This window comes from Vitis vinifera, chromosome 5 (genome assembly GCF_030704535.1).
Source record: "Vitis vinifera cultivar Pinot Noir 40024 chromosome 5, ASM3070453v1".
NCBI lineage: Eukaryota > Viridiplantae > Streptophyta > Magnoliopsida > Vitales > Vitaceae > Vitis > Vitis vinifera.
In genome coordinates, this window is record NC_081809.1 from 23,656,627 (window position 1) to 23,684,585 (window position 27,959).

General features: G+C 38.8%; 1 protein-coding gene and 1 non-coding gene across 3 annotated transcripts; both read right to left on the bottom strand.

Annotated features, from left to right (window-relative positions):
* Positions 1–4,895: 4,895 nt before the first annotated feature.
* On the bottom strand, positions 4,896–5,051 carry LOC132253871 (5.8S ribosomal RNA). Its single transcript, XR_009465785.1, has one exon. It is a non-coding gene; the product is annotated as a 5.8S ribosomal RNA (ribosomal RNA).
* A 671-nt stretch (positions 5,052–5,722) lies between these two features.
* On the bottom strand, positions 5,723–27,919 carry LOC100268023 (inositol transporter 1). 2 transcript variants are annotated; one of them, XM_002263706.4, is made up of 6 exons: positions 27,096–27,919; positions 23,973–24,043; positions 22,422–22,757; positions 17,116–17,223; positions 16,827–17,012; positions 5,723–6,523 (listed from the first exon to the last, which is right to left on the bottom strand). In XM_002263706.4, exons 1-6 carry the CDS (start codon positions 27,235–27,237, stop codon positions 5,867–5,869), a joined length of 1,500 nt encoding a protein of 499 aa, XP_002263742.1. In that variant the 5' UTR covers positions 27,238–27,919; the 3' UTR covers positions 5,723–5,866. The 2 variants fall into 2 exon arrangements, with proteins under 2 accessions (XP_002263742.1, XP_019075480.1); XM_019219935.2 differs by lacking the exon at positions 27,096–27,919 and adding an exon at positions 25,445–25,468.
* Between the last annotated feature and the right edge of the window lie 40 nt (positions 27,920–27,959).

Genomic DNA, 27,959 nt, shown 5'->3' on the forward strand with positions numbered 1-27,959 from the left:
AAAATAATTAAAAAAAATAATCATAAAATTATTTGGGTTACATCCAAATCTAAGGCATAGATAAGAACAAGAGAGGATGAGACATATGATCCGGAATCTTTGGGAATAATACCTCTGAATTCTAGATGTTCAAATCAAAGACATCATCATGTTGGTATACATTGGTTGAGTAAATCTTCATATATAATATTACATTAAAACCATAGGTTATAAAAATATATATGGTATATATCTAAGTTTTTTTTTCAACCGAATCAATCATGATCATATATTATAATTCATTGCCACCCACTTGTTTCATTGACCCCAGGCTTCCCTCTGCAGCTATATGTGCTGGCGCGCCAGCTTACTCTGATTTTGCTTTTCACAAAGATTCAATAAATATCAAAAAGTAGGACCAATAAAAAATTATTTTGTATCCTACTCTCATTTGTTTATATCGCTTTTACCATTCGTTTATGTTCGATTTTGCGTATTTGTATCCTTATTTAATGAACAAAATTTTATGGTATATTTTCAATGCTCGAGTCAAGTCTTAAATATATATCAATTCCGTATCCTATAATTTTTTTATATTATTATTAAGAAAATTATAGAGTACTTATTATTAATATCATACCAAACTTTAAATCTAAGTTTTTAATGTGTGTAACTAAATTTGGACCATTGGACAAAGATATAATAAATGAGATTTAGGTAAGAAGAAATAAGACTTTCATATAAGGAGATGATTTTGTTACCGATTTATAAAGAAAGAAAAGGTAGGTCTAAATAAATGAGACTTGTGTATAATGAAACAAAACTTAAATTAAATCAATAAAACCGTTATCATGGTATGAGAAAATATGATCGTGGTACAAAGAATTGGAACTTAGATGTGAATAAATCAAACTATAATTAAAGTATAAATAACTATATTTTGTATAAATTGATTATTACTTTTTAATATAATACCGGAAGTCAATTTTTGATATATTGTTGTTGTAGGGACAATAATATTGTTCTTAAACCTGGAGATATAACACCCAAATGATAACACTTCGAACAAAATTACGAGATTTGATGTTAAATGTCATAAAAAATTTGATATACCTTCATTTAATATCAAATGACTTTTTAAAAAATATTTATAGGGCACAGAAATAGAATAAGAGTCCACTTCGAATGAAGAAATAATAAAAAATATTGTTTCCAGATATCTCCGCAATTGGTCAAATTCTAAGCACCCCTTTCGATGAATGCCCAAGAATGCCCGAAAGAACCGCTTTTTTAATGAATATTATTCGGATTTCAAGACGAAAGAACTCCCTTTCGACCATTTCTATCAATATATTTAATATTTCGAAAAACTTTTGCTGGCTACCGGAATAATTGAGAGAAATTTTTGAAGAATATTGTGATGGGCTGAAGTGGCAAAACAAGATAGAAATTTGATAGTTATCATTATAAGAGGTTTAGTCATTAAGGAACACAAAAGAAAGGATAAAAAGAAACGCCGATTGACAAAAAAGAGAGAGAATTTACAAGATATGATCTATCTGCATCTACATCCCACATCGGATAGGAGGGAAAGTTTCTGACGCTATATAAGTATGAATTCCTCGTAACCCTATAAACGTTTTTTTAAAACCGTGAGGGTCCCCTTGGATCCAAAACGGATAATATCTACGCTTTTGTATATTGAATATTTTTTTAATCATTCTACAATACTATGTTTACATGTTAAAATTTTCATTATTTAAATTGCATTTTTTTTTTACCTTCAAAAATTAACTGGGGTTGATATTATATCTAAATATAAAAATATATTTTTTAATATTTTTTTTTTCTTATTACTTTCAAAAAAACCAAATATAACCTAAAAATATATATATATTTAAGTGGAGAATTCATACCGGTGTAAGCCAGCCGAGCTCAGGCATCAGCTTTTGGGCTGGTGGGGTCATGGTGCCACCACTCGTCCCCATTTATCCACATCCATCAACATCATCATCATCATCATCATCATCATCATCATCATTATCATCACCATCACTGATTCAGCATACGGATATGACACATACATCCCTGCATGCATGCATGGCATCATTCATGCACATAATCCATGAGCATGTGCCACGTGGGCCCGTGCCATTGGATGCAACTCCAATAAGACAAGTGCATTCCAACAACCCACGTGGCCGGTCTCTTTCTCCGCCATTATTCCCGGGAAACACGAGTCAGCATCTTGGTGGGCTTCTTTAATTCGGGCCGGACCCATTCACTGCATGATGAACGACTCCGATTTGTCTCAGATGGGAAATGGACCAATGAGAATGATGGTGCATGGAAGCCAAGGGTGTGGGCTATGGGCAGGGGAATGCTTTCCCAATAAGATATCTAGAGAGTTCCAATGGCAGTACCTGCCCAAACCAATCATTCATTTATTTTAATTAATTAAATAATATCTAATATTAAATTAATTATTATTTAAATAAAGTTACTTATTTTTGGGTGGGTAATGATAAAAAATTATGTGACGTCCCCTGCCTGCACCATTTTCTTGGGATTATGACACATCACATAAAGTTAAAAATTACATGATGATTGGTCTCTGCACAAAGTTTATTGGGATTGTGACAAATCATATATATTAAAAATATATATATATCGAAAGTGTTGATAATTGGGTTAAATTTATAATAGGTTGTTAGTTACTTTTTGACTTTTTCGATAAATTATTTTTATTATTTTATATTATAAAATTTTAAAATTATTTTTATTTTTTAAAAAAAGAAAAAAATATAAGTCACCGATTTGATGTCGATTAAAGTTTAATTCTACGCGATTCACGTGTGAGAGACTTTTCTCCACATGTTCTATCGGACCCTTCAGTTGTCCAGGGCAAATATACAACCCGTTTAGTATCATTCCGTCTGAATCAAGATGAGTTCTGTCTAGCACCAGAAATGAGAAACTTTCCTTCTTTCACAATACCAAACAAAATGGACAAATCGAGCTAGATGACCTTTCAGATGGGCCTACAATGCCAAATGAAATAGAGAGATCAAGTTGGTTAAACCTGTAAGACGGGCAAATCCATCCAGTCAAGTCATCGGGATTTCTGGCATGCGTGGTTAACTGTCTAATGTTTGAGCACTGACCTAGCCGCCTGATGTTTGAGCGCCGAACTAGTCGTCTGACGTCTGAGCGTTGGACTAGCCGCCTGACTGAGGAGCGCCGGACTAGTCGCCTGATGTCTGAGCTACATGGTTTGAGATTTTGGCACGATAGTCAATAGATGGCACCAGTCAGCCACCCTTACTTGATATGATTGCTCAGCCCATGCTGCAATAATGACGTTGACAGTTCACACAATCGGATAAGGACGGTGTTATCAACTCTATATAAACCTCTCAAAAAGCACGCACATACGCTCATTCTCTCCCAAAAATATTTAGAGTTATCATCTGACTTAAGCTTTGGATGTGCGTGCTCGGACCATTCATCCAAACATCATTTTGTGCAAGGCTGACTCCAATGAAGTTGGACGAACTTCTCAAGAGGCACAAACAAAGAAAGAAGTCCGCTTGACTCTAGTGAAATGAGGACGAACCTGACTCTAGTTGGAAACAACACCTACAACGTGTATGACTAAATAAAACTTAATTGTGATTATTAAGTTAGGAAGAAATAGAACTTAATATAAAGAAATTGGTTGGGAGGTGTAAAAAAATAATATTTATTTTAGTTATGTGACATATTTTGATTGGATATTAAATATGAATATCTCCTATCATTTTGATTAAAATATTCAAAATTCACGTGATTTTACGAAAATTTAAAAATATTTAAATATTAAACGAAAATCAAATATTAAAATTCAAAATAATAATAAAATAGGTAATTATTCATGTATTAAAATAGGATTTTATTTTGTTTTTAATCTTAAAATAATTGAATTCTGTCCCACTCCAATCACATCTCAATACTTTAAAAGCATCACCCGTTCAAGGTCTGATCAAGGACTCTATCATCACTAAATATAAAGTACAAGGACGAGCAGCATTCACTGAATCAAGAATATTCAGTCTTGATAGAGACTTTATATTTATTACCAAATCAATTATTACCACATCAGATACATGCACTTCTCATTCAGGCGCAATCCTCCTCCAGTTAACTCAACCTTAGAATCACAAGTCACAGTCCCATAATCCCTTTTCACCCTCTTTTTTCTTTAGTGGTTTTTCCTTACACTGTTTTGAATCTTTTGATAAAGAATAAATGTTTGAACCTTGGTTATGTTTGGTTCCGGAAATTACCCAAAAAAGAAAAAAAAAAATCAGATATATTCATATATCTGATTGTATTATGAATTTTTTTATAAATTAAATATAATTAAAATTAGTTACAAACTTATATATTTTAAAATTATTTAATCTTTATATTCATGAGTTAAAATAAATAAAATGAGTTTAAGATAGTAAATAAAAATAATTTGTTGACTTTAATTTTGTTTTTTATTTTTCTTCATTTTTTCTTTCATTTTACTTTTTTTCTCTTTCTTTTTTTTCCCATGCATTTTCCCTCAATTTTTTCGGTAACCAAACATAGCTTAATTTAACTGAAAAAACGTGAGTCATAGATAATCAACTAATGTGAAACAAACTTGAGTCAAAAGACTTCATGGAATAAAGCCCAATTTCTTTTCCTTACATTTTTCCTCAAATTTTTGGGGATCCAAGCATAGCTTAACTTAACTAAAAAAACGGGAGTTGTAGATAATCAACTAACTATATATGTGAAACAAACTTGAGTCAAAAGAAATGCCCAAAGGACCTAGAATGTAAGAGCATGTTTCGGCCAACCTAGTCACGCCTCAAGGGGAGGGAGGTGGGGGGGCGATGGGTGCATGACGCCTAGGCAAGCGTGCCCTCAACCTAATGGCTTTGAGCGCAACTTGCGTTCAAAGACTCAATGATTCACGGGATTATGCAATTCACACCAAGTATCGTATTTCGCTACATTCTTCATCGATGCAAGAACCTAGATATCCGTTGCCGAGAGTTGTTTGTGTTGATGAAACGACGACGATGCGCCCGATTGGGACCGAGGCAATGGGAGCGTGTTGCTTCGTTGTACGGTCCCTTGGCGCGTTCTGCGTTGGAGTTCATTGTTCGCTTGAGAGGGCCGCCGTGAGCCACCCCTCGCCCATGCGTAGGGCACGACAACAGGTGGGGCTCCCAGGGCCTCCCGTACTATTTTCACAAGTACTTCGTTTTTCAGAACAAAAAAAATTAGAAAATCATAAGTTTTTAGAAAACATTTTTTCCATTTACATGTAAAAGTTATTTTGAAAACATATTTAAAAACATAAAAAAAAAAGTTAAAAATGCTTCAAGTTTTCAAACGGACATTTATTTTACAAAACATTATAGAATAGTTTTTTAGAAAACTGTTCTTCAAAGCTATTTTTTAAAATTGTTTTCGAAAACAATTACCAAACACGATATAAGAGTACAAACTCCAATAGACATACCTACCTCGAGGTCTCCTCCAAAGCCTTGGCCAGGTCATAACTTGTATGATTGGCAAGTTTGAACTATGAGATCCATCTTTCCCAAGATGCGTGCGCCATAATTTCCTTCGTCTATACGCATGCCTGGTTCTGCATTGCCGTTCTCAAAGCCATAAGAAGGTAAAAAACACGAACCAGAGGACCATGCAACAGCCCAAAATCTTCAGGAATGTATTAGATTTATAGATTTCATGCAAATTGTCTTCTCCAGCATTCACAATTGAAAAAGAAACACAATATTCACAGAAAGGGAAAACTCTCTCCCTCTCTCCATATATGATATACGTGTATATATATATATCAGCTCTACTGGGCCTCATTATCGTCTTGGTCCTCAAGAAGGCCTTCTCCACGGGAATGGCCTCTAGCCCTCTCCTTCCAGAGCTGGTCCATTTCTTCAAATGTCAACCCCTTGGTTTCAGGCAAAAACACAATCACAAACACAAATGCTACAACAGCCACACCTGCAAGAATCAAGAAAGTTGCACCAGTGCCCACGGCAGTAGCGACTGAGAGAAAAGACTGGGCAACAATCAGATTTGAGATCCAGTTAATGGTAGCTGACATGCCCCCACAAATTCCCCGGTATGCCTCAGGGTATATCTCTGAGTTCACAGCCCATGGCACAGGGCCCATTCCAGGGGAAAAGCAAGCAATGTACAAAGCTAAACCCAAAACTGCAAGCCACCCATAGAGTCCACTCCCAGAACCAGATGAATGCATGTAGAATGATCCTGAGAGAATGACAAGGGACACGAATACACCCGATAAGCTTGATAGCGCCAACCTCCGTCGCCCCACATGGTCAATGAGGTAAATGCCAACTATTGTTCCAGCGGCGTTCATGGCAGCCACAATGAGGGATAGGAGAAGTGCTAACTGGTTTGAGCGAAATCCCGCCATCTGGACAATTGTTGGGCTGTAGTACATGACTGTGTTGATGCCAGTGAACTGCTGGAATGCCTGCATATCAGATGTTTTGGTCACTACATGATCATAGCACTTAGTGTGAAAAGAAGGAAGAGGCTTCCCAATGTACTGCTAGGAATTCAATGCAATTTCCAAAGGAGTCACTCAACAAGAGAAAAAAAAAAAAAAAAAATGAATTCAAACTATCTATTTGGATACACTTTCAGTTTTCTGCTTTTAAAATAAAAAAATAATAGTAACTTTTACATATGACACAAAAACACTTAGTGACTTCCATTTGAAAAAATAATGGTTTTAAAAAAAATTGCAGTATCAAAAAACTTTTACTAGTTCAAAGTTTAAATTTTCTGAAAGTAATTTTTAAAAACACAATCTATATTTTTTTACACAAGATATTCTATTTTTATATGGAAGTTTCTGATTTTAAAAACAAAAAATAGGAAATGTATTCAAATGGACACAAAGTGATCCAAATCCAACAAACTCCCACTCATTTTTGTACTTATATTTTCTATGGGTCATCCTGTGGTACCTTTTGAGGTACCATATTTCCAGAATCTCAACCATTGAATCTTATTAAAAAAAAAAACTAATCCTGTTTGTTGAAATTCAGTATTGAAATTGATTTTTAAACATTCAGCACTTGAGATTCTTGAGGAGTGATACCTTCAGAGGTGCCATGGATTTTTTCAAGCTCTATGTTCAATTGGGAAAAGGGGAAAAAACTTGGTCAGCAGCTAGTGCAATGGAAAGGCCAATGTAAAAATGTACCTTCTGGGTGAGGTACAAGTGCAACTCCCACCACACCACATGTTGTGATGTCGAAAGTTAACATTACCTATTTTTCTTAAAATAGAGGAAGAATGTAGCTAGCTACTCTATTAGAGACCCCTCTGGTTCATACACTACAAGCATATTTCAATATTTATTAGTGTTTTACACCTTTGGGCATACTGCAAACAAGGCTCAAGAACAACAACCATGACTCACTTCATGTCTCATATATGGATCACAAAACGTGTATCTTTTCCTTTTTGGTCTTTGATAGTTTATTTCCCTAAACAATTTTTGGTAGATATTCTCAACTAGCAATTTTAAGACAGTTGCATTAAAGAACATTTCATTTGATGCTAAAAATTGGGCTTAGAGGAAATTCTTTAGGGATTTTTTTAGTAAGAAATAAGGAGAATATTTAATATAAGTGTTGAGAGAGAGAGAAAGAAGAAAAACCTTAATTCTCATTCATGTAATGTCTACTTACAATTGAGAGATATATATATACAAGGCTAGGAGTCCTAACTACCATACATGTGACCTATATTAACAAGGAAAGATAATATACTATAAATACATTATATTCAACACTCCCCCTCAAGCTGGAGCATATACGTCATATGCACCAAGCTTGTTACAAATATATTTAATCCTAGGACCTCTGAGAGATTTAGTGAAGATGTCTGCTAGTTGATCATTTGAATTGACAAAACTTGTAGCAATACATCCTGATGCGATCTTCTCTCTAATAAAATGACAGTCAACTTCAATATGCTTGGTCCTTTCATGAAAGACTGGATTGGATGCAATATGTAATGCGGCCTGGTTATCACAGATGAGTTTCATCTGTTCATCCTTTCCAAATCTCAACTCCTGAAGAAGATGTCTCAACCATATGAGTTCACATGTTGCCAAAGCCATAGCTCGATACTCGGCTTCAGCGCTAGATCTGGCCACTACATCTTGTTTCTTACTCTTCCAAGATATTAGATTACCTCCAATAAAAACACAGTACCCTGAAGTGGAACGTCTATCTGTGGGTGAGCCAGCCCAATCTGCATCTGTGTAACCAACAACTTGAGTATGACCTCTATTCTGGTACAATACACCTTGGCCTGGTGTACTTTTGATATATCGAAGAATACGGATTACGGCATCCCAATGGCTATCACATGGTGACTGTAGGAATTGACTAACAACACTCACAGGAAAAGAAATGTCTGGACGAGTAATGGTGAGATAGTTCAATTTACCTACGAGTAGTCGATATCTCCCGGGGTCTCCTAAAGGCTCCCCCTGTCCTGGTACAAGTTTGACATTCGGATCCATAGGTGTGTCTACCGGTTTACAGTCTAACATACCGGTTTCTTCCAGGATGTCTAAAGCATACTTCCTTTGGGAAAGGACCACACCAGAACTGGATTGAGCTATCTCAATTCCCAAGAAATACTTGAGTTTCCCCAAGTCTTTGGTCTGAAAGTGGGTAAAAAGATGTTGCTTTAGTTTCTGAATACCATCCTGATCACTGCCTGTAATGACGATGTCGTCCACATAAACAACCAGATAAATACACTGCCCCAAGGAGTTATGATGATAAAAAACTGAATGGTCTGCTGTACTGCGAAGCATGCCAAACTCTTGAACAACAGAACTAAAACGGCTAAACCATGCTCGAGGAGATTGTTTCAAGCCATATAGAGAACGGCGTAACCTGCACACTAAACCAGACTCCCCCTGAGCAACAAAACCAGGAGGTTGCTCCATATAAACTTCCTCGGCAAGATCACCATGAAGGAAGGCATTTTTAATATCCAACTGATAAAGAGGCCAAGAACACATAGCAGCCATGGAGAGAAGCAAGCGGACAGAAGCAATCTTGGCAACAGGTGAGAATGTGTCACCATAATCAGAACCATAAACTTGAGTATAGCCTTTAGCAACTAAGCGGGCCTTAAGGCGATCAACCTGACCATCAGGACCAACCTTAACTGCATAGACCCAACGACAACCAACTGTAGATTTACCAGAGGGTAAAACAACAAGATCCCAAGTGCCATTAGAGTGCAGAGCAGCCATTTCATCCACCATTGCCTGTCGCCAGCCTGGATGGGAAAGAGCTTCATGGGTGCTCTTTGGAAGAGAAACAGAGGATATAGCAGAAACAAAAGCAGAATAGGGTGAAGATAATCGATGATAACTCAAAAAATTGTAAATAGGATGAGGATTACGAGTAGAGCGAGTACCTTTCCGAACAGCAATGGGTAAGTCATTAGGAGAAGGCAGAGCCGGGGCAGGTGAAGCCGAAGGGATAGGAAGTGAGTCAGCAGGTGCCTCAGGAAAAGGGAGAGGAGCAACGACACGAGGGCGACGATGATAAACCTGAAGTGGTTGAGGGGGCATAGCATCAGGTGGGAAGACAATGGGAATGGGCAAGACTTCAGAAACAGGAAGAGACTCAGAAGAGGTGGAAAAGAATGGTGAGTCCTCAAAGAAGGTGACATCAGCGGAGATAAAGTATCGATGAGTCTCAAGGGAATAACAACGATAACCCTTCTGAAGTCTGGAATATCCCAAGAAGAGGCACTTCATGGCTTTGGCGGAAAGCTTGTCCTGTCCAGGAGTGAGAATATGAACAAAGCAAGTACAACCAAAGACACGAGGAGGAAGGAAATAAAGTGGTTGGTCAGGGAAAAGAAGGGAGTGAGGAATCTGATCGTGTAAGACAGAGGAGGGCATACGATTAATCAAATAACAAGCGGTAAGAACAGCGTCCCCCCAAAAACGAAAAGGAACGTGACTATGGAGGAGGAGAGTACGAGCTGTCTCAACAAGATGTCGATTCTTGCGTTCAGCTACCCCATTTTGTTGAGGAGTATGAGCACAAGAAGACTGATGAAGAATCCCATGATGAGACATAAACGAAGTAAATTGGGCTGAAAAATATTCCCTGGCATTGTCACTGCGTAACACACGAATAGAAATATTGAACTGGGTTTGGATTTCAGTATAAAATTTCTGGAAAATAGAGAATAACTCAGCTCGATTTTTCATTAAAAATAACCAAGTACATCGAGAATAGTCATCAATGAAAGTGACAAAATACTGAAATCCTAAAGTAGACGCAGTCCGACAAGGACCCCAAACATCAGTGTGGACAAGCTCAAAAGGAGACTTTGCCCGATTATTCAAACGCTTTGGGAACGAGACACGAGTATGTTTCCCAAGCTGACATGACTCACACGGAAGCGACGACAAAGTGGAAAAACGAGGAACCATCTTCTGGAACTTGGAGAGACTAGGGTGGCCTAGACGATTGTGAATGAGGAGAGGAGCATCAGTGGAAATGCAAACTGCAGGAGATGAATCTGAGGTGAGGTGATAGAGGCCTTGAGACTCACGTCCTATGCCAATCGTCTTCCCCGTACTCCGGTCCTGCAAGGTCACAAATTTATCAGAAAAGGTAATAGAACAATTAAGAGTACGAGTGATTTTGCTGATGGAAATAAGATTAAAAGGACATTCAGGAGTATAAAGGACAGAAGTGAGAGGTAGAGAAGGCAGAGGAAGGGCCAAACCAATACCTTTAGCCACAGTTTGAGAACCATTAGCTAAGGTAACAGTAGGTAAATCAGTGGTAGTAGTAATAGAGGAGAAAAGATCCTTATTACCAGATAGGTGATCAGATGCTCCAGAATCTAGAATCCAGGGTCCAAGAGAAGATGTGTGGGTAAGGCAGGCAGAGGCATTACCAGGCTGGGCAACAGAGGCAATAGAAGCCTGAGATGTCTGAGATGCGGAGGAGCTCGGAGGCTGAGGCAGCGGAGAATCAGAGGACTGGGCCATATGGGCAGTGCGAGGAGGTCTTCCATGTAACTGATAGCAACGATCGCGAGTGTGGCCAAGTTTATTGCAATAGGTGCAATGAGGACGTTGGCCTCTCCCTCGGGTACCACTGCGTCCTCCTCGAGAGGTAGTTTGAGAAACTAACACAGAAGAATCTGAAGCGCTATCAGATGGCAAAGTCTGAGTGGACGAGATACGGAGGAGGCGAGCAAACACATCATCCAAGGACGGAACTGATGAACTACCAAGAATCTGATCACGAATAGGCTCAAGATCCGGACGGAGGCCAATAAGAGTAAGGACCATGAAGAACTTGTCAAGCTGTGTTTGTTGAGCCCCAACATCAGGAGTAAGAGGCATCACAGTCAAGAACTGCTCTTTAAGAGAGGCAATCTGACCAATATAAGTAGATAGATCCAAGTCCTGTTGGCTGAGATGGACAATAGCAGAAGCCACCTTATAAAGACGCTGGATATCATTCGTGTATAATCCTTTGGCCTGAGTCCAAAATTTAAAACAAGTTTTATAGGCCTGAAGATGAAGAAGAATCCGGGGATCAACCGATTGCCATAATACACTACATAACTGTGCATCTATCTTCTTCCACTGTACGCGGTCAACCTCAGGGATATCTGCCTCCTGGGTAACCAAGTGATCCTCATATCCTTGACCCATAAACCAAAGTTCAACAGAGGCAGACCAGGAAAGATAATTTTCACTGCCAACCAATTTCTCTGAGGTAATCATAGGAGATCCAGAGATAACAGAGGTAAAGATCTGATTTTTGGTGGTCATATTCACGTATTTGGATCGAAGAGAGCCCTAATACGACTTCAGATTGCGGCGTGGCACCACCGAAAAAGGGAGACGGCCTCAGATCGCGACGTGGTACCACCAGAAAGGTAGAAGAACACTTCCCAAGGCACGTGCAGGGATTGGGGTGGAGAGAAAGTAGCCGGAACTTCGTCGGAAAGGCTGTTTGGAGGGCTGACGGAGACAAAAATCCCCAAAAGAGGTACGTGCAGGGCTCGGATGGGAGAACCAGGTAGGTAGGGATGCTGGTCGGCGGCAGACGAGGCTGGAGGAGGAGGCGCGTCGCCGGAAAAGGCCTCACGCGCCCTCACGCGCCGGCGCGTGAGATGCAGTCGCCGGCCGGAAAATGGCGCGTGGCCGGCACGTGGATCCTCTTTTGGTGCCGGTGCCTTCACAAAAGTTGGAGATCTCCTCCAGGCGCTCCTTCTGGTATGGTCAGTGTCGGAAAAATAGGTCGCCGGAAAAGTTCGCCGGAAAATTTCGCCGGCGGTGAGTGGTTTCTAACGACGTTCCGACTGACCGGAAAGTATTGGGAGATGGGGAAGGTGACCGGAATGAAACACGGTCACCGGAAGGTTGCCCGGAGTTGATGACACGGGAAACGGGAAACAAGAAAGAATTAGGTTTTCTTCCCTAGCTCTGATACCATGTTGAGAGAGAGAGAAAGAAGAAAAACCTTAATTCTCATTCATGTAATGTCTACTTACAATTGAGAGATATATATATACAAGGCTAGGAGTCCTAACTACCATACATGTGACCTATATTAACAAGGAAAGATAATATACTATAAATACATTATATTCAACAATAAGAAAGGAAGAATTTATTAAGAGGAGGAAAGTGTTGGTTTGGTGTGGATTTGAAGACATTTGAAATCCCTGTAGAAGAGGTCAGAGACAAGCTGTCAGGAAATTTTGGAAAAGGGTAGAGGATGTTCCAGTTGGATAAGATTTGGTGAACTTAGTCTCTCCCATCTTTTGGATGGAGTGGAGTTATGCAGCCAGGGTGACAGGGAAGCCTTTCAGCAAGCAATGGCTGGAAGGGAGGAGAGTTTACAGGGTTGAATATCGCTGTAATGATGCTGGAAGGTTCATCCTTTGTTCAGTGTGCTCTGCAGAGGCGAAGATGTTTGTTTTGGTGTTCCCAGAAGGGAAAGGTTGTCCAGGGGGTTGGGGCATTTTGGCCAGGAAACTTTGCAGCTTGGGAGTGACTCCTAGCTCTCAAGTTAGTAGAGCTGCACCGTTGTTTGCAAGCCAGTAAAAAGAGGGAACCTTAACAGGGAGTCTCCTCTGGTGTCTTTTGCAAACAAGGCGAAGAAAGGTTTAGAAGTCTTGGGAGAGGCAGTGTGGTTTCAAATGGGGGAAAAGGAGGTCCGTCTTAAAAAGGATTCTTTGAAGAGTTGTCTAGTGGGCCGATGGGGGGTTTATTCAGATTTGGTGTCAGAGTTGCAGATTCTGAAGAAGTGGGCAGTTTGCAACTGGCGCTTAAAAAGGGGAGTTGATCTATTTTTGTTAAGGAGGGCTCTTATCCTTTTCAAATTTGATTCTTTTGAAGATGCAGAGGAAGTGATGCATAGGGGCTTAAGGAGGTTTGCCAACAAATGTTTGTCCCTGGAGAGATGGTCGTCGAAGGTGGGATGCTTTCGAAGAGACGTTCATGCAAAGGAGGTTTGGGGTAGGTTGGTAGGCATTTGTGGGACATGGCGTCATTTATATATGTAGGGGATTGTTGTGGGGGTAGGGGCTTTGTTGTAGCAGACGAAGACACTACAAGACACTGTAATCTTCAGTGGGCAAGATTTCTCGTGAGGTCAGATGGCAAGAAGCTTCTTGGTTTCCTTCAGGTGGAAGTCGGGCTCCATCATTACTCAGTTCAACTGTGGTGGGAGGCTTCACCTTGGCTATCTCAGGTCACAACCTTGAAAGTTGAGAAGAAGCAGGATGTTAAGGCAGAAGAAGAAGAAGGAGGTGGTGATCCACATGCCATTAAGGGTGTGAGAGAGGAGGTTTAGCCTGGTCGCAGAAGTTAAGAGGACGTGTTAAGTGTGGGGGCCTACAAAGGTTTCATAGCTGGGGAAGTAGCAGGCGACCATGAGATGTCATCTTTTCTAGGTCATTATGATTGTGGGGGTAGGTCTCGAGAGGTGGATCTTGGGCCACCAAAGGAGGCCTAATGGGGCTGTATCATTGAAAGGAAGGGTGGCTCAATCACCAATCTATCTTATCGATTCTACCTGGCCCAACTTTCTAACTTTAAGTGTTTTGAACAACAGACCAAGGGAGGTGGGTTGGGCTTCAAATGGTTCTAAGGGGCTTGAGAGTCATTTTAATCTCTCATCCTTGGAAAGAGAACGTGTTGAGGGTTGCGACAAGGAGCCAATGTGCATAATAGAAGCCCTAGAAGGCTTAAGTCTTGCTCTGGTGCCATCTCCAGTTGTTTTGGATGGCCCATGGCTGAGTTGTGAAGACGATTCCCATCCTCTTCTGGCTTGCTCTTCCCTGCACCCAGAGGAGAGAGCACCTTTTGCCGACATTGCTCTCTTATTTGAAGCGCAAAGTGTGCTTGATGGGGGGAAGGTCTTCTTCTTTGGCTGCTTCCACGTCCAAAGACGAAGGTTTTTCTTTGGGAAGGACTAAAAGCTTGGTCCCTTGGAAGGAGCAGGACGTGGGTCTTTTAGCAGAAGGCAAGGATGATGTTTACAGGCCTTTGCATATGAGTTCTGGCAGGGGCTTGGTTGTGGAAATCCCAAAGGTTCAGCCCAAGGATGTGAGGGATACGAACCTAGAAGTGTGTAGTGGGGAGGGGGCTTCAGGTTTTAGGAGTCCTAGTAGGGGCCTATCAGATGTGGAAAGCCTTTCCGATCCTTCTTTTCAGAAATTTATTTCTTTTAGCAAGTTTCTGGGATTGCTAGTGGTTGGGTATGAGAGGGAAATTGCTTCCCTGTTGAGAAAGATGGAAACCAGAAAGGGTCGTAGAGTGTCGACTGTGAAGAGGAGGCCCTCCTCCACTCCCTGCCTTGTTAGGGAGATTCTAAATTTGGAATACTTTGTCAAATACTGCACTTCAAACAAAAAAGAGAGGAGTCGGAGTAGTGGATGGAAGATGGTTTGCGAGTGACCTTGTAGGTTGTTTTTGGGGCTGCTATTGGTTGGCTTAGAGGGTTGGTTGCTGTTGTAGGTTGTGTTTGTTATGCAGGGGGTTTCTTGTTTTGCTATGCTTTAGGGTGACATCTTTTATTCCGGGTGTTGGTTTATTTTCTCTCTTCCCTTTTGCTTGTTTTCAGTTGCATCTTTTATACTCGGTGTGTACTTTGTGTGCCTTTTCCAAGCACTTCTAATACATTTGCGTTGTTTAAAAGGATGAGAGATTATTCAGGAAAGAAGCTATAACAAACAAAAAGGGAGAAAACAGAAGACAACAACAAGACTAACCCATATAGGGACCCTAACTAAAATACAGTCCGAAAACTTCACATAATGGTAGATCATCCCCACGGAAGCAAAAAAGGGATGAAGCTCCTCTCCTGGAAAGCTTGTTGACCTCATGGCTTGTCAATTTAGACTTTTAAGAAAATGGACAGCCTACCTCACTGGCAACATGTGCTACCTTCTACTGCCAGTTCTAATATCTCCAAGTCCCCTCCTATACTAAGCCACCTCAGAAAGAACTGCTATTGGGTCTCCCTTGACCAATAGGTTTGAGACACCCAAAGTTTTGGCTTCTTCTAGCCTTTTCAATAATGCAAAAATTTGTGTCTCAATAGCCAACAAAATACCTGCTTGGAAGTAGACATCCAAAGATTCAAGAGTGAATGCAAACCTTCCACAGGTTGCCCACAGGTTGCCCACAGGTCTACTCCTGTCCCAAATGAGTCCAGCATTCCTCTCAAGCCAGAGAACCCAGAAGTACGTAGAATGGCTCTCCTCTACAAACTATCTCCTAATCTCCTCCCAAAGCCCAGGAAGGAGGATAACCAACAGATATACAGTATCTCCAGCTGCAACCCACACCATCCCAATTATGGAAAACAATCTCCAGTAAAGCTCCAGAGAAAAGGGACAGTGGAAAGGAAGGTGGCCAAGCATTTCCCCACTTCCCAAAGAAAGGATTCAACAATATTCCTTTACAAGGCCTCCAGAATAGGAGCGCATCATTAATGTTGACCTTCTAATTGGCTATCAAGCAAGCAAAAGTCCCACCCATGACTTCCAAATGAAATTGACTTGGGGGAAAACAAAATGAGGATCTATTTTTTTAAAAGGCAGAACAGAAAGCTTTGAAGGGAAAAAAGCCACAGGTTCCAAGGTCCTACTCCTCTTGTCTTAGAAAAGAAGGAGAGGGAAAGACATGCTCCAAAAGCAATAGGTAATAAATTTCTTGATTTCTCAAAAGTTTGAAATTCAAATTCTTAAGAAGAGGAATTATGAAAGAAAGAAAGAAAGAAAGCTTGATAAGGGAGAGTGTTCATCTCCTTGGTCAACTCAATGACTTCTCAAGGACACAGATGCAATGTCCTGACCTTAAAGTTGGCATCCTACGAAAGAATGTTGCTAATCAACTGATACCATAAGAAATCACAATCCCAAGCAAACCACCACAACCATATACCAATAAAGGCTCTATTCCTCATTGTGATTACCGATACCTAACCCCCTAGCTATACGTCTATAACTGATTCTGTCCCACCAGATGGTCTCTCTCCAAACCACTTACTACAAAAGGTAATCTTGATTTATTCCTAATAGATCTTCACAATCAAATCCATAAATTAACAGTGAAAATCAGTGTTTTCCCCTAATCCCTGTGAAATTACAATTATGAAGTACCTAAAACTTGACCATCTTGAAACGACAGAGACACTGACAGTTTTTATAACACAAGGGGCTGATAATGAAAACCTTACCTGAAGTCCAGCCCCAGCCAAAAATGCAAGCCTCATTTCTTTTGATTTGAAAACATCCCGGTATCTGACGGCATTCTTTCTCTGACGTTCTTCCTCTGCTGCCGCAGCAAGCTGATCAATCTCATCCTCTAACCTTTCAGGGTCATAAATTTTTGAAAGCACAGAAATAGCTTGAGATTTATTGCCCTGCACATTATCAGAGAAGGGTGATAATGAGGGAACTCAAAAACAGCTTGAGGAAAACACAGTTCATAAGAACATTCATCATCAAGGATGAAACATTTTGTACCTTCAGGTAAAGCCAGCGAGGGGACTCTGGCAAAAATAGCATAAGTGAGAACTGAATAACAGATGGCACACCTGAAACTCCTAGCATCCATCGCCATGTCCCTGGAACCTGCTCAACCACTAGAAGTTAGAAAATCTTGCTAAATACTCAATAATTGGAGAAGAACAGAGAATTCAAAATCGTTCAGGCATTCAGACTGCTTCAGAAAGAAAAATGCTCTGACAACCAAAAAATTGAGAAGGCCTAGAACATAAACTCCCCAGTCAGATGCAAGGAAACATATTAATGAATTTCTGCCTAGTTAACTAACTTGGTTCATCAACAGCAGCATTTCTACTAACCAAAATAATTTGTAAAATAGATTTCCATTATCAACCCATTAAGCAGGCATTACTCTTAGTACAAGTAACAAATATGTAAATATAGTTATTAGTAATAGGGGAACTTAATCCAAATCTAATAGCATTTAAAGGAGGAAGAATAAGGAATCTTGGAGAGACATTATCCTTAATCTTAAGATATTTGCTGCCTACCTACTCTTGCAGACACAAGGAGTTAGCCTTATTCTTCAACATAAAATTAGCAGGTGACCTCACAGTGGGGTGGAATTGGTTGATTATGTTTTATGTTCTCCCTATGAGGAGTGGTACTATTTTCCATTTATACTCATGAACCAAAACAACCAAGAAAGGATCCTTGTTAATGATGGCAAGGAAACTGTCTATGTTGCCTAAGATGGAATGAGAGAACTTGCATATCAATTTAAACACAAGAGAAACTAAAAAGGGCTCCATCTAGGAAAGTTAAAATCACTAGCTCCATGGCAGATGAATAAAGACCTTGTGAATTGTCTATGATTTGACTTTTGAAGCCCAAACTGATAATCGGGGTCACAATATCACATGGTATGGTTGCCCCCCTGGGCAGATCAACTGGTTGATATTCCACCCCCATATGTGAGGTCTCATGTTTTCGTCCCAGGCTTACCCTACACACATTTTTTTTTTGGAAGGAGGGATTGTGTATCCGTGGTTTACCCTGGTCCTGAGAAGCAAGGATAGGCTAACAGGTTTCCACATTTAAGAAAGGATATGGGAATGGTTATAAAATAAGTTCCAAGAACAGAGAGAATGGCACCATCAGCACCAGACAGCCAACAGTATCAAGTATTGGCAAATAATATTGCACAATATCTATTGATGACTCTTCTGCAGGCCAAGTAGAGAAGAGAGTGAGGTTACAATAAAGTTATCAAGTTCTCACCACTTCAATTGTGAAGAACAATATTAAAACAACCAAAATGTTAACAATTGAAAAATATGTTCTAGATCTAAGAAGTGAACAGATGATATTAATAATAACCCATAAATAAGGGGGGGAACTAGGCTTCAATTCTAAGAAGAGGAGGTGTCTCCCACCCCACACAAAAACAAATATTACAAAGGAAGGAAGAAGAAGAGGAAAAGAAAGGAAGTGATAAAAAACTATTACAATAAAGGAAAAAAGAAAGGAAGTGATAAACTATTCTAAGAAGAGGAAGTGTCAGGAAGAAGGAGAAGGAAGTGTCTCTCACACCCCCCACAACAACAACAATAACAAAATAAGAAATAAGAAGAAAAGAAAGGAAGTGATAAACTATTCTAAGAAGAGGAGGTGTCAAGAAGAATGAGGAGGAAGTGTCTCTCATACCCCACACAACAGCAACAATAACAAAAGAAGAAATAAGAAGAAGAAAAGAAAGGAAGTGATAAACTATTCTAAGAAGAGGAAGAGTGTCACAACAACAATAACAAAAGAAGAAGAAGAAGAAGAAGAGAAAATCAAGAAACCAATTGCATGTCTCAACAACATTCAGCATCACACTAATATAAAAGAGGCAGGAATTGAAAAGAAGAATTTCCTTCGGTGATGTTTCTCAATGTGAAACTTAAATTGCTAGCGCGCAAGAAGAAGAAGAAGAAGAGAAAGGAAGTGATAAACTATTACAGTAATTTCAGTCAAGAAATCAATTGCATGTCTCAACAACATTCAGAATCTCACTAGTCTAAAATAGGCAGGAATTAAAAAGAAGAATTTCCTTCGGTGATGCTTCTTAGTGCGAAACTTAAATTGCTAGCACCAAAGAAGAAGAGAAAGGAAGGGATAAACTATTATAGTGATTTCACTCAAGAAATTAATTGCATGTCTCAACAATATTCAGCATCTCACTAATCTAAAATAGGCAGGAATTAAAAAGAAGAATTTCCTTCGGTGACGTTTCTCAGCGTGAAACTTAAATTGCTAGCGCCAAATATATCTTGATGCTGCCTCTTCGGAACTGCACAACGGAAAACCTTTCATGCAAAAATATTTGTAATGAGCATGAACTAAACACAAATTCTCCAGCGCTAACTGTTGCAACAAATAGAAATACATTCCAAAAAAAATTATCTCTCGATAGCCAATTGAAAATTGCTTGCTACCATACATATATTCCATGCACTATCAGGCCTAAGGAAAGAGAGACATCAAAGATACATCCCTACCAAAAAACAGAAGGAATAAGTCTTTTCAACAGGCTTTATCAGTTCTCTTAGTTACAAAAATGTGCATGGAAAAGAAACAGGTTTTTCACATATGAAAGTTCCTTTTCATTGGGTAGTGATAGGGAAGATGTGGTATTGTATATCTCCAAACAAAGGAAAAAAAAAAACTAACATAACGAATAAAACAGGAAGTGATGCTCTCAGTGTCTTAACTCTTTTCTCAATAATTGTTCAAAAATGACCTCAATCTTGTGTCATTCCAAGAGATAAATTAGAACTTCCACATGATAATTTATTCACTAGGATAACCAGAAAGCAACTCCAACCAAGTCAAGAAAAGGCCTATGAATATTTATAAACAAGTTGTAAAATCATAATAATCCCAGAAATTCACTTTCAGGTTAGATTACAAATTTTCTACATCAAAAAAAAAAAAAAGGAGAGAGAGAGAGAGAGAGAATAGAGTACATGATACTTTAAGCAAGATAGTTTTTCAGAAACGAAAATAACAATGAAAAATGCATTCCAAAAAAAAAAAACCAGAAAAAGAAAAAGATAAAATATATAACATTTTTACCAGATTTTACCACTTTCTACACTAATATTTTCATGTAAAACCTATTATTTTAAATACTAAGTAGCATAAAATAATCTGTCATATTAGAGCTAGGAAACTGATGCATTGAAATTGAGGTTTACATAAGAATAACTTAATGCATCCCACTATACCCAAAAACTGAGGAAAAGAGCACACAGTATATATATCATGAACAAAAGCAAAGTTCATACTGTCCTAGGGGCATCCCAAGAACTTTTCTTAAAGAAGCTGAAGTGAAAGTTGGAAAAAAAAAATGGGCATCATATAAATGAGGGCAAATCAAAGAGCTTCATCTCATTGTTAGGGCTTATTGTGACCCTTCTAGTAAGGTGCCTTCCCTGCAGCATCATGTGTATGGTTAACTTGATCAAGATAAAATAGTGTCAAATATATAAGTTCAGCTAAATTCTTCTGCAATGTAATTTTTATACAATGACATTTCTGAATTATGAGCCAACAGCCCAAAACACACTATTAAAAGCAATAATTGGATCACATGAAATTACATTGCAGATGAAGTGATCTGCCATATTTTTCAAGCATTGTCATTTTCCTTTGCTCCAAAACTGTTATCTTTGTTAAGGTTATACTCTGGACTGTGGATCTTTCAATTTAAATAAGATACAATTTTCTTTTTCAATTTCAAAGGCACAAATAAGAAAATTCAATAACTGCAGAACTATAGGAATTCATTGCATGCGAGCCCAGAATAATATGAGTCCACTATAGATTGTATGAAAATCTTGTGCTCATCCTGAAAATCTTGAAATGAAAAGCAGATGGTGATCACAAACCTTTTTTTTTTTGATAGGCAGATGGTGATCACAAACTCTTGCAGCATAATGTTCTCGAGATGTTAAAAGTACCAACAACCAATTAGGGTAGATTTGCAACAACAGGAGGAATTAGTGATCTTTGCACAGATAGGATTTTCATTTCTGATCTACCTTTTTATTTCTAGGTATGGTGTCCCATGAGTAGGTGACTTGATAGTCCAATAGAAGATGTTCGCTTCAGTACCGAGCTAGGAAGGTCAAGATTCTCTCACTTTAAAATTTGCATTCCAATTTTTTCCTAATTCATTATATGAATTGTAAAAACAGATCAGTAGACTGGTCAGCTGCACAGGAGACTGCAGCTGGAATAAGGTGCTCTTAGAGAAACAGTTTGTAGTGCCCAAAAGTGGGAGCTGGGAGAAGTTAATAAAAGATGAATCATGGAGAAGGATAAGCACTCATACTTGCTTCCATAGCCATGTAAAGTGCAGAGGAATTGATTCTAAGAAAGCAAGGACTTTAAGTGGAAAGAGGAGCACTTTCAATTTTGTATTAGTGTTCCAGTACATCCCTGCTGACCCAATGTTGTGATTAGTCAGAATATATAGTAATCAAGAAAAGCCAAATGTTTGAGTGCAAACAGATTGACTGTGATCCTATATTTCATAAATTTAATGAAAAATAAAAGGTGTAGCCCCACACTGGTCTCCTAGCCAATGGAGTCCCAAAATTCAGGGGTTTACATGTCCTTATCATGGAGAGCTCAGTTCCATAGACCAAAACATTTTGGAATTGGGACTAATTATGTATATGTTCCGTGAAACCAAGAAGTTAAGTTTGATACAACAGTTCCAAAAAGAAAAAGAGAAAAGCTCTAGAACAAATGCTTTGGGCTTTAGTAGCATAATGGTGGTATGAGACTCTGTCTTCAGTCATTCACCCTCACTAGAAGTTAGGTATTAGAATTTAATTATCTAATCAGCAGTTTTATTGCCAAGATCTACAAATTTGGAACTTCATGTTTTGCTACATGCATGTAAGCTATTCAATCAGTTTCATGCATCATTTTCTATGTCTATAATAAAGAAGAGAATACGTAACCTAACATTTAGTTCTAAGTTGTGGCATAGTTCCTATATAAAACAAAAGAAATACAAAAGCCTACTTTAGGTTCATTTCAAATAGGTGAAAAATCCATTCTCCAGATTCAAATATAAAATACTTTCAAACCTACAATTAGTGATGATGATGACGACGGTGCTGATAACAAAAAAAAAAAAAAAAAATCATAATATTTATATAATGAGTAATAAATGTAACACCTCGGAGGATGGGATAGTCATATGCATCAGAATAGCATGGAAAGATTAAGAAAGTGCATGAAAGATAAAGCAAGAAAAATCTGACCTCTGTAAAAGCAAGATTAACGAGGTAGGAAAGAAACTGTCCACCAGTAATCATAAGCACATTTGTGCTCACTAGCCCTCCCCTTATTTCTGAAGGGGATGCTTCTGCAATATATACAGGAGCAGTAACAGATGCTACACCCACGCCCAAACCAACCAAAAGCCGTCCAGCTATAAGGACATATGGATTGGGTGCAGCAGCCATGACAATTGCTCCAATTGTGAAGACAATATCAGCAAGAAGGGTAGCTTTCTTACGCCCATATGCATCATTAATCCACCCTCCTGCTGCAGCTCCAATCATTGCCCCTACCAAAGCCATGCTGACAATTGTTTCCTGCCATATTAATTATTAGATCCTTCAAAAGACCAAGATTCCAAGGATATTATATATATTTCTGTTAGAAAAGGCCCCTTGGAAAAATGGAAAGAAGACGCTTGTTTTTTCTTCAGGTCCAACAACACCATCAACTCAATTACTCCATCTACCCCTACCAGTAGTAGCCTCTCATGCTTTTCCATTTTCAGATCTAGCATTTGATTCAGGTTGAGCTTGATGTTTTAGGCAGTTTTTTGGTAATGATCCCAATTTATGGTTATTCAGTAAGATACTTTCACCAAAAAAGATCAATATAGCAAGATTTATATCAGAGGATAACACTTCTACTAATATTCTCAGCTGTTGCCCTCTGAACAAATCTCTGTTCATTTGAAGGGATTGAGAGCATCTGTAATTCTTATATCTATGATGGATCTAAAATAGATGAATAATCTAGCTTTCCTGTTTCTTAGTCAAAAATGAAATTAAGTAGTGAATATATTTTTGGATTTTGAGATAGCTAACTTGCATGTTAATAGTGGTTGAACCTTTTCTTTATCCACCTTCATGTTTAAAATGTAGCCTGAGTATCAAAATCAAGGTGGTTTCAAAAACTTTTGTGAGCTTTTGCATGTTAATTGTAATTTCTTGTTATGGTATGCAAACAAACAATGGACATCTGCTTTTTTCAGCTCATTCGCAGGTCTTCAAACCACACACCAGAAGAACAGACAAATGCCTATTTGAGATATATATCTAAAAAGGAAAACTTTTGAGATGTAAAACCTTTTATTTTGAACACAAGGAGATTTAAAATGGTGAAGAAAATTATTCACTTTAACATTCAAACTCTCCAACTAGCATGACTGCTGCATGATCTTTTTTTTTTTTCCTAACCCCACCATGGCAGGGCCCTTCAGAACCATCCATGGCTTCCAAACACAGGGAGCCTGACTGCACCCGCCACAGCCATCTCTGGGTAATCCAGGGATCCCAATGGCAGGAATTGAACCCGAGTCCATGCCCCTCTACCACACATCCAGGCACTTGCCTTTCCCAATGTGCATGATCTTCTTCTTCACATTCTTGTTCTTTCCCTCTCCTTTTCCATTCAACCAAACATGATAAAGGAGTTTATTTGTTTCTTACTTTCCTTTTCTTCCTTTTATAAATGAAACATACTAACTTATCCACACCGAACAAAAGCTTTTGGTGGAGCCTCATAAAGCTTACCTGTAAGAAACTACTTTGACCGACTACCTCAAAGTCATCTTTAATATACAGAAGGGCCCCTGATATCACACCTGTAATCAACATTTCCAACATCAGGTACCATGAAACTTTCAAAGCAGTAAATAGGTAAATGAGATCCTGCTTAAACTAAGAAGAACCTGATAATTGATGGGCATTTTATTTCAAGGTCAATAAGTCCACAAAAAAAAAATTAAAAAAAAAAAGTATCGACATGCTTTTATGGAGAAAGTACAAGAGACAAAGCTTAATTTTAAGTACTTATATTAACAAACTGTTGAATTGATTAAAGAATCCATTTCAAAAATGATAATAGAACACCAGACCATAAAGACAAACCATATCCATGATTTTTCTCATAGATCACAAGGGTACTACGACTATAGTGTCCTGCCTGAAGGTTCTCAGGCCAGCCCAATGATCAAGTCAGACCATTGCATATGGGCCCAACCCACATAGAGTAGTCTCCTTTCTCAAGGATGGACCCGAGGTAAGAGGATGGGTATATCCAAGGAGCTTGGCCTTTCATGAAATCCACAGAACCATCAAATGGGTTCTTGGCTGAGACTCAACAGCTAATCAGTGATGAGCCATGGTTCTTAACTATTAACAAGGGGTCATCATCAACTTATAAATAGGTGACCAAGATGCTCCTGCAAGACATGCAATCTTTCACACTCATTATCCTCTCTTTCCTTGTTGCCCCTCTAAGCCTTATTGACTCCATCACTGGAGAAAGTGTCTGGCCATCTTTGGTTCAGGTAACTGGAGTTGTATTGGAGCATCAGAAGAAAGAGATCACTGTTTGAGGTTTTCCCTGTACCAACACTGCCTATCACCTAAGTTTTACAAATCAAAGTTCAATCCTTCTTTTTAACCTTTTCAAATGCAACAGGTTGTGATATATAGTTAACCTACATACTTTTAAAAAAGGAATTAGCAGATGCATGGGAGGTGTGGAATCTGGGTTGAGAAATAGTACTCAAGAAAGCACTTGATAGACCTAAACTGTTAGAGAAAGTAACAAATGTAGTTCTAATTCATGATACTGTGTACTGGCATGTGCTACATATCAGGTCATTAAGTCACAGTATTCTCAAAGGAAATGTCCAGAACTAGTCCTGAATTGTTAATTTGACATAACTTAGAAAATAAGTTGCCCAAATTCAGTTTCAGAGAGGATGCCTAGATTAGATTCAAAATGGATTTATATGACAGAATCCAAGCATCTCTTCTTCTTCCCAAAAAAAAAAAAAGCCTTCTTTAAAAAGGTAATTTTTTTTTTTGATAAGTAAAGCAATTGTATTAAAAGCACCAAAAAGCGCCTAAAGTTTACTCGATGTATACAAGGCCAAAAAAAGGAGGGATAGACAAAAAACAACACCCTCGCTTCACTTACAGTCCAACCAATCTATGAGATCTAAAAGAGACAAAGAAGTAGACTCTATATATACCTTAACCCACTCCAAAAACATGTACATGAAGGAGCATAAAATCGCATGGTCTGTTAGTTCAGAATCTTCAAAAGCTCTTCATCTCTCCTTCCATAATGTCCAAATAGACACAAAGGCACAACTTTTCAAGCTTTCTTCCTCTTCTTCCCAACAAAGGCACCCAACTAACTAATGAGGGCATCCTTGATTGAGAACGACATCACCCACTGAACATCAAGTATAGCCAAAATAAGGTGCCACAACATGCTTGCCTTCGAACAGTGAAGGAGAATATGGTTTGTTAACTCCTCTTCACCCTTACACAAATAACATCTATTTGGAAGACTCCAATCCCTCCTTTTTAGCTGATCCAAAGTTAGAATTTTTTTCCCAAACTACTTCCCAAGCAAAGAAACCGATTTTCATTGGCACCCAAGGATTCCACACCAAGCTTGCGGGGAAACCTTTCGGATAACAACCTACTAAGGAGGAGTAGAAAGATTTGACAGAAAAGATGCTCCCCTTCGACAACCACCAAACTATAACATCCGCTAGTCCTCCGCTAATCACATGCCCTTGCAATCTTCTAAGCAACCCTTTCACCTCACCTAACTCCCAATCATTTATCTATATTGTGAAAATTGGATTCCAACAACCAGTCTCACCAGCCTGCTCCCACAACTGATCTAGCCAAGCTTCTTTATCAATGGTAGTTGAAAACAACTCTGGAAAAGTCATAGCTAAGGTTCCTCCCTGTCATGGATCCCCTTCCACCCACATTGAATCACCTTCCAAAGACTCACCTTGTAGCCTTTTGTTGAAATTCTAGAACACCATCCCCTCTCTTCCTCTCCATACTTCCCTACAACCACCTTTTTCCAAAAGGAATTATTCTCAGAAGCAAATCTTCAACACCACTTCACAAGAAGGGCTTTATTTAGAAGAGATAACTTCCTAACTCCTAGGCCCCTTCCTTTTTTTTCCAAGCCAACAATTGACCATCTTACAAGATGAGGCCTTCTTTGGACCTTTCCTCCCCCCAAAGGAAGTCCCTTTGAATCTTCTCCAATCTAAGACTCACTTTACGAGGGATCACAAACAAAGACATGAAATAGAGCTAGATAAAGTGCTCTTTAATAAAGTCAGTCTCCCTCCTTTTGACACATACTTCCTCTTCCATAAAGTAAGTCTTCTCTGAAATCTTTAAAAAGATAAATAACAAATGGATAGAAACTTTGGCCATTTAAAAACTTCTCACCCAGGTCTCCAAGACGGGAAAATCAATCAATTTCATAAAAGTAGAACAAATTACTTAGAACAACCAAAAGAAAATCCATTTAGCAAAATTCAGCTGTGAATTCACAAATTTGGACAAGTTTCATGCTCAAAGGAAAGCTCATTAGTTGAGAATAAAAAAATATGTACCCACCAGCTGCATGGGGATCTTAGTCTATCAACATGAGATGCAAGACATACATTATCTAAAAATCCATACTTGATTTCAGTATTAGGTTGTTTAGGTTTGCCACTGAACTGAGTTGTTCTCATGTGCAACAAACAGTAGTAAAACGACAAAGCATTACAATTAAAGGCATTGCATAGTATAATATGTGTCCTATGCCGGTATCTAATAAATGTCTAAAAAAGTAATCACACTGCAGATATTCGATACCTGTGTCATAGCCGAACAGTAGTCCCCCTATACCAGCAACCGCTGTCAAGCCCAATATATATCCATTACTAAAATATGTAATTCTTCTTCCGGGATATGAATCTAAATAACCAGAACTTCCCGGCAAGGAATCGATCGTCATTGTTGCACAAAACCCTAAAACCCCAATATATTAACAAAAAGTCTTACTAAAAAATATCAGCTCAACTTCCCCTGTACCCAATCCTTTGCACCAAAACCCGAAACTAGAACGAAATTCTCCACGTACCAAATCCCGGTCTAGAATCAAATTCTCCGCCTGAACAACAACCTACCGTGCACCAAATACGAAACGAGAATCAATTTCAGACGAGAGCAGCGACAATTTCCACTACTCCGGATTCAAAATCAGAAACAAACACACGATGGTTTCAATTTCTCTAGAGCGAGCTGATCGTACGGACATGAAAAACAAGAATGTCACTTAACTCCAGCTCACAAGGAGGCACAGAGAATCTGAACACAAAAACCGGCGAATCCGAACCCTAGGACACCAAAATACGGGGCTAGTCCGCACCGAAATTTGAGGAAATCAAATCTAGGAAAAGAAAAAAGATTTTTCCTTTTGTGACACCTAGACTACCGAATCGACTCGGACGGATTCTCCATTACCTTCGAATCGTACTCTTCTGGTTTTCCCAAGAAAATCAGAATTTTTCCGCAGTTTTCTGAGAAAATGTAGCAGAGGAACAGCAGAAGAAAAGCAGAAAGTGGTGGTTAGGAAACTGGAGAGAGCCGCCGACGAGGAAAAAATTTTAAGGACCACCAGAAGTCTCTTTTCCTAACGTTTTTGTCGTGATGTTAACCCTCTGTTACATAAATTAA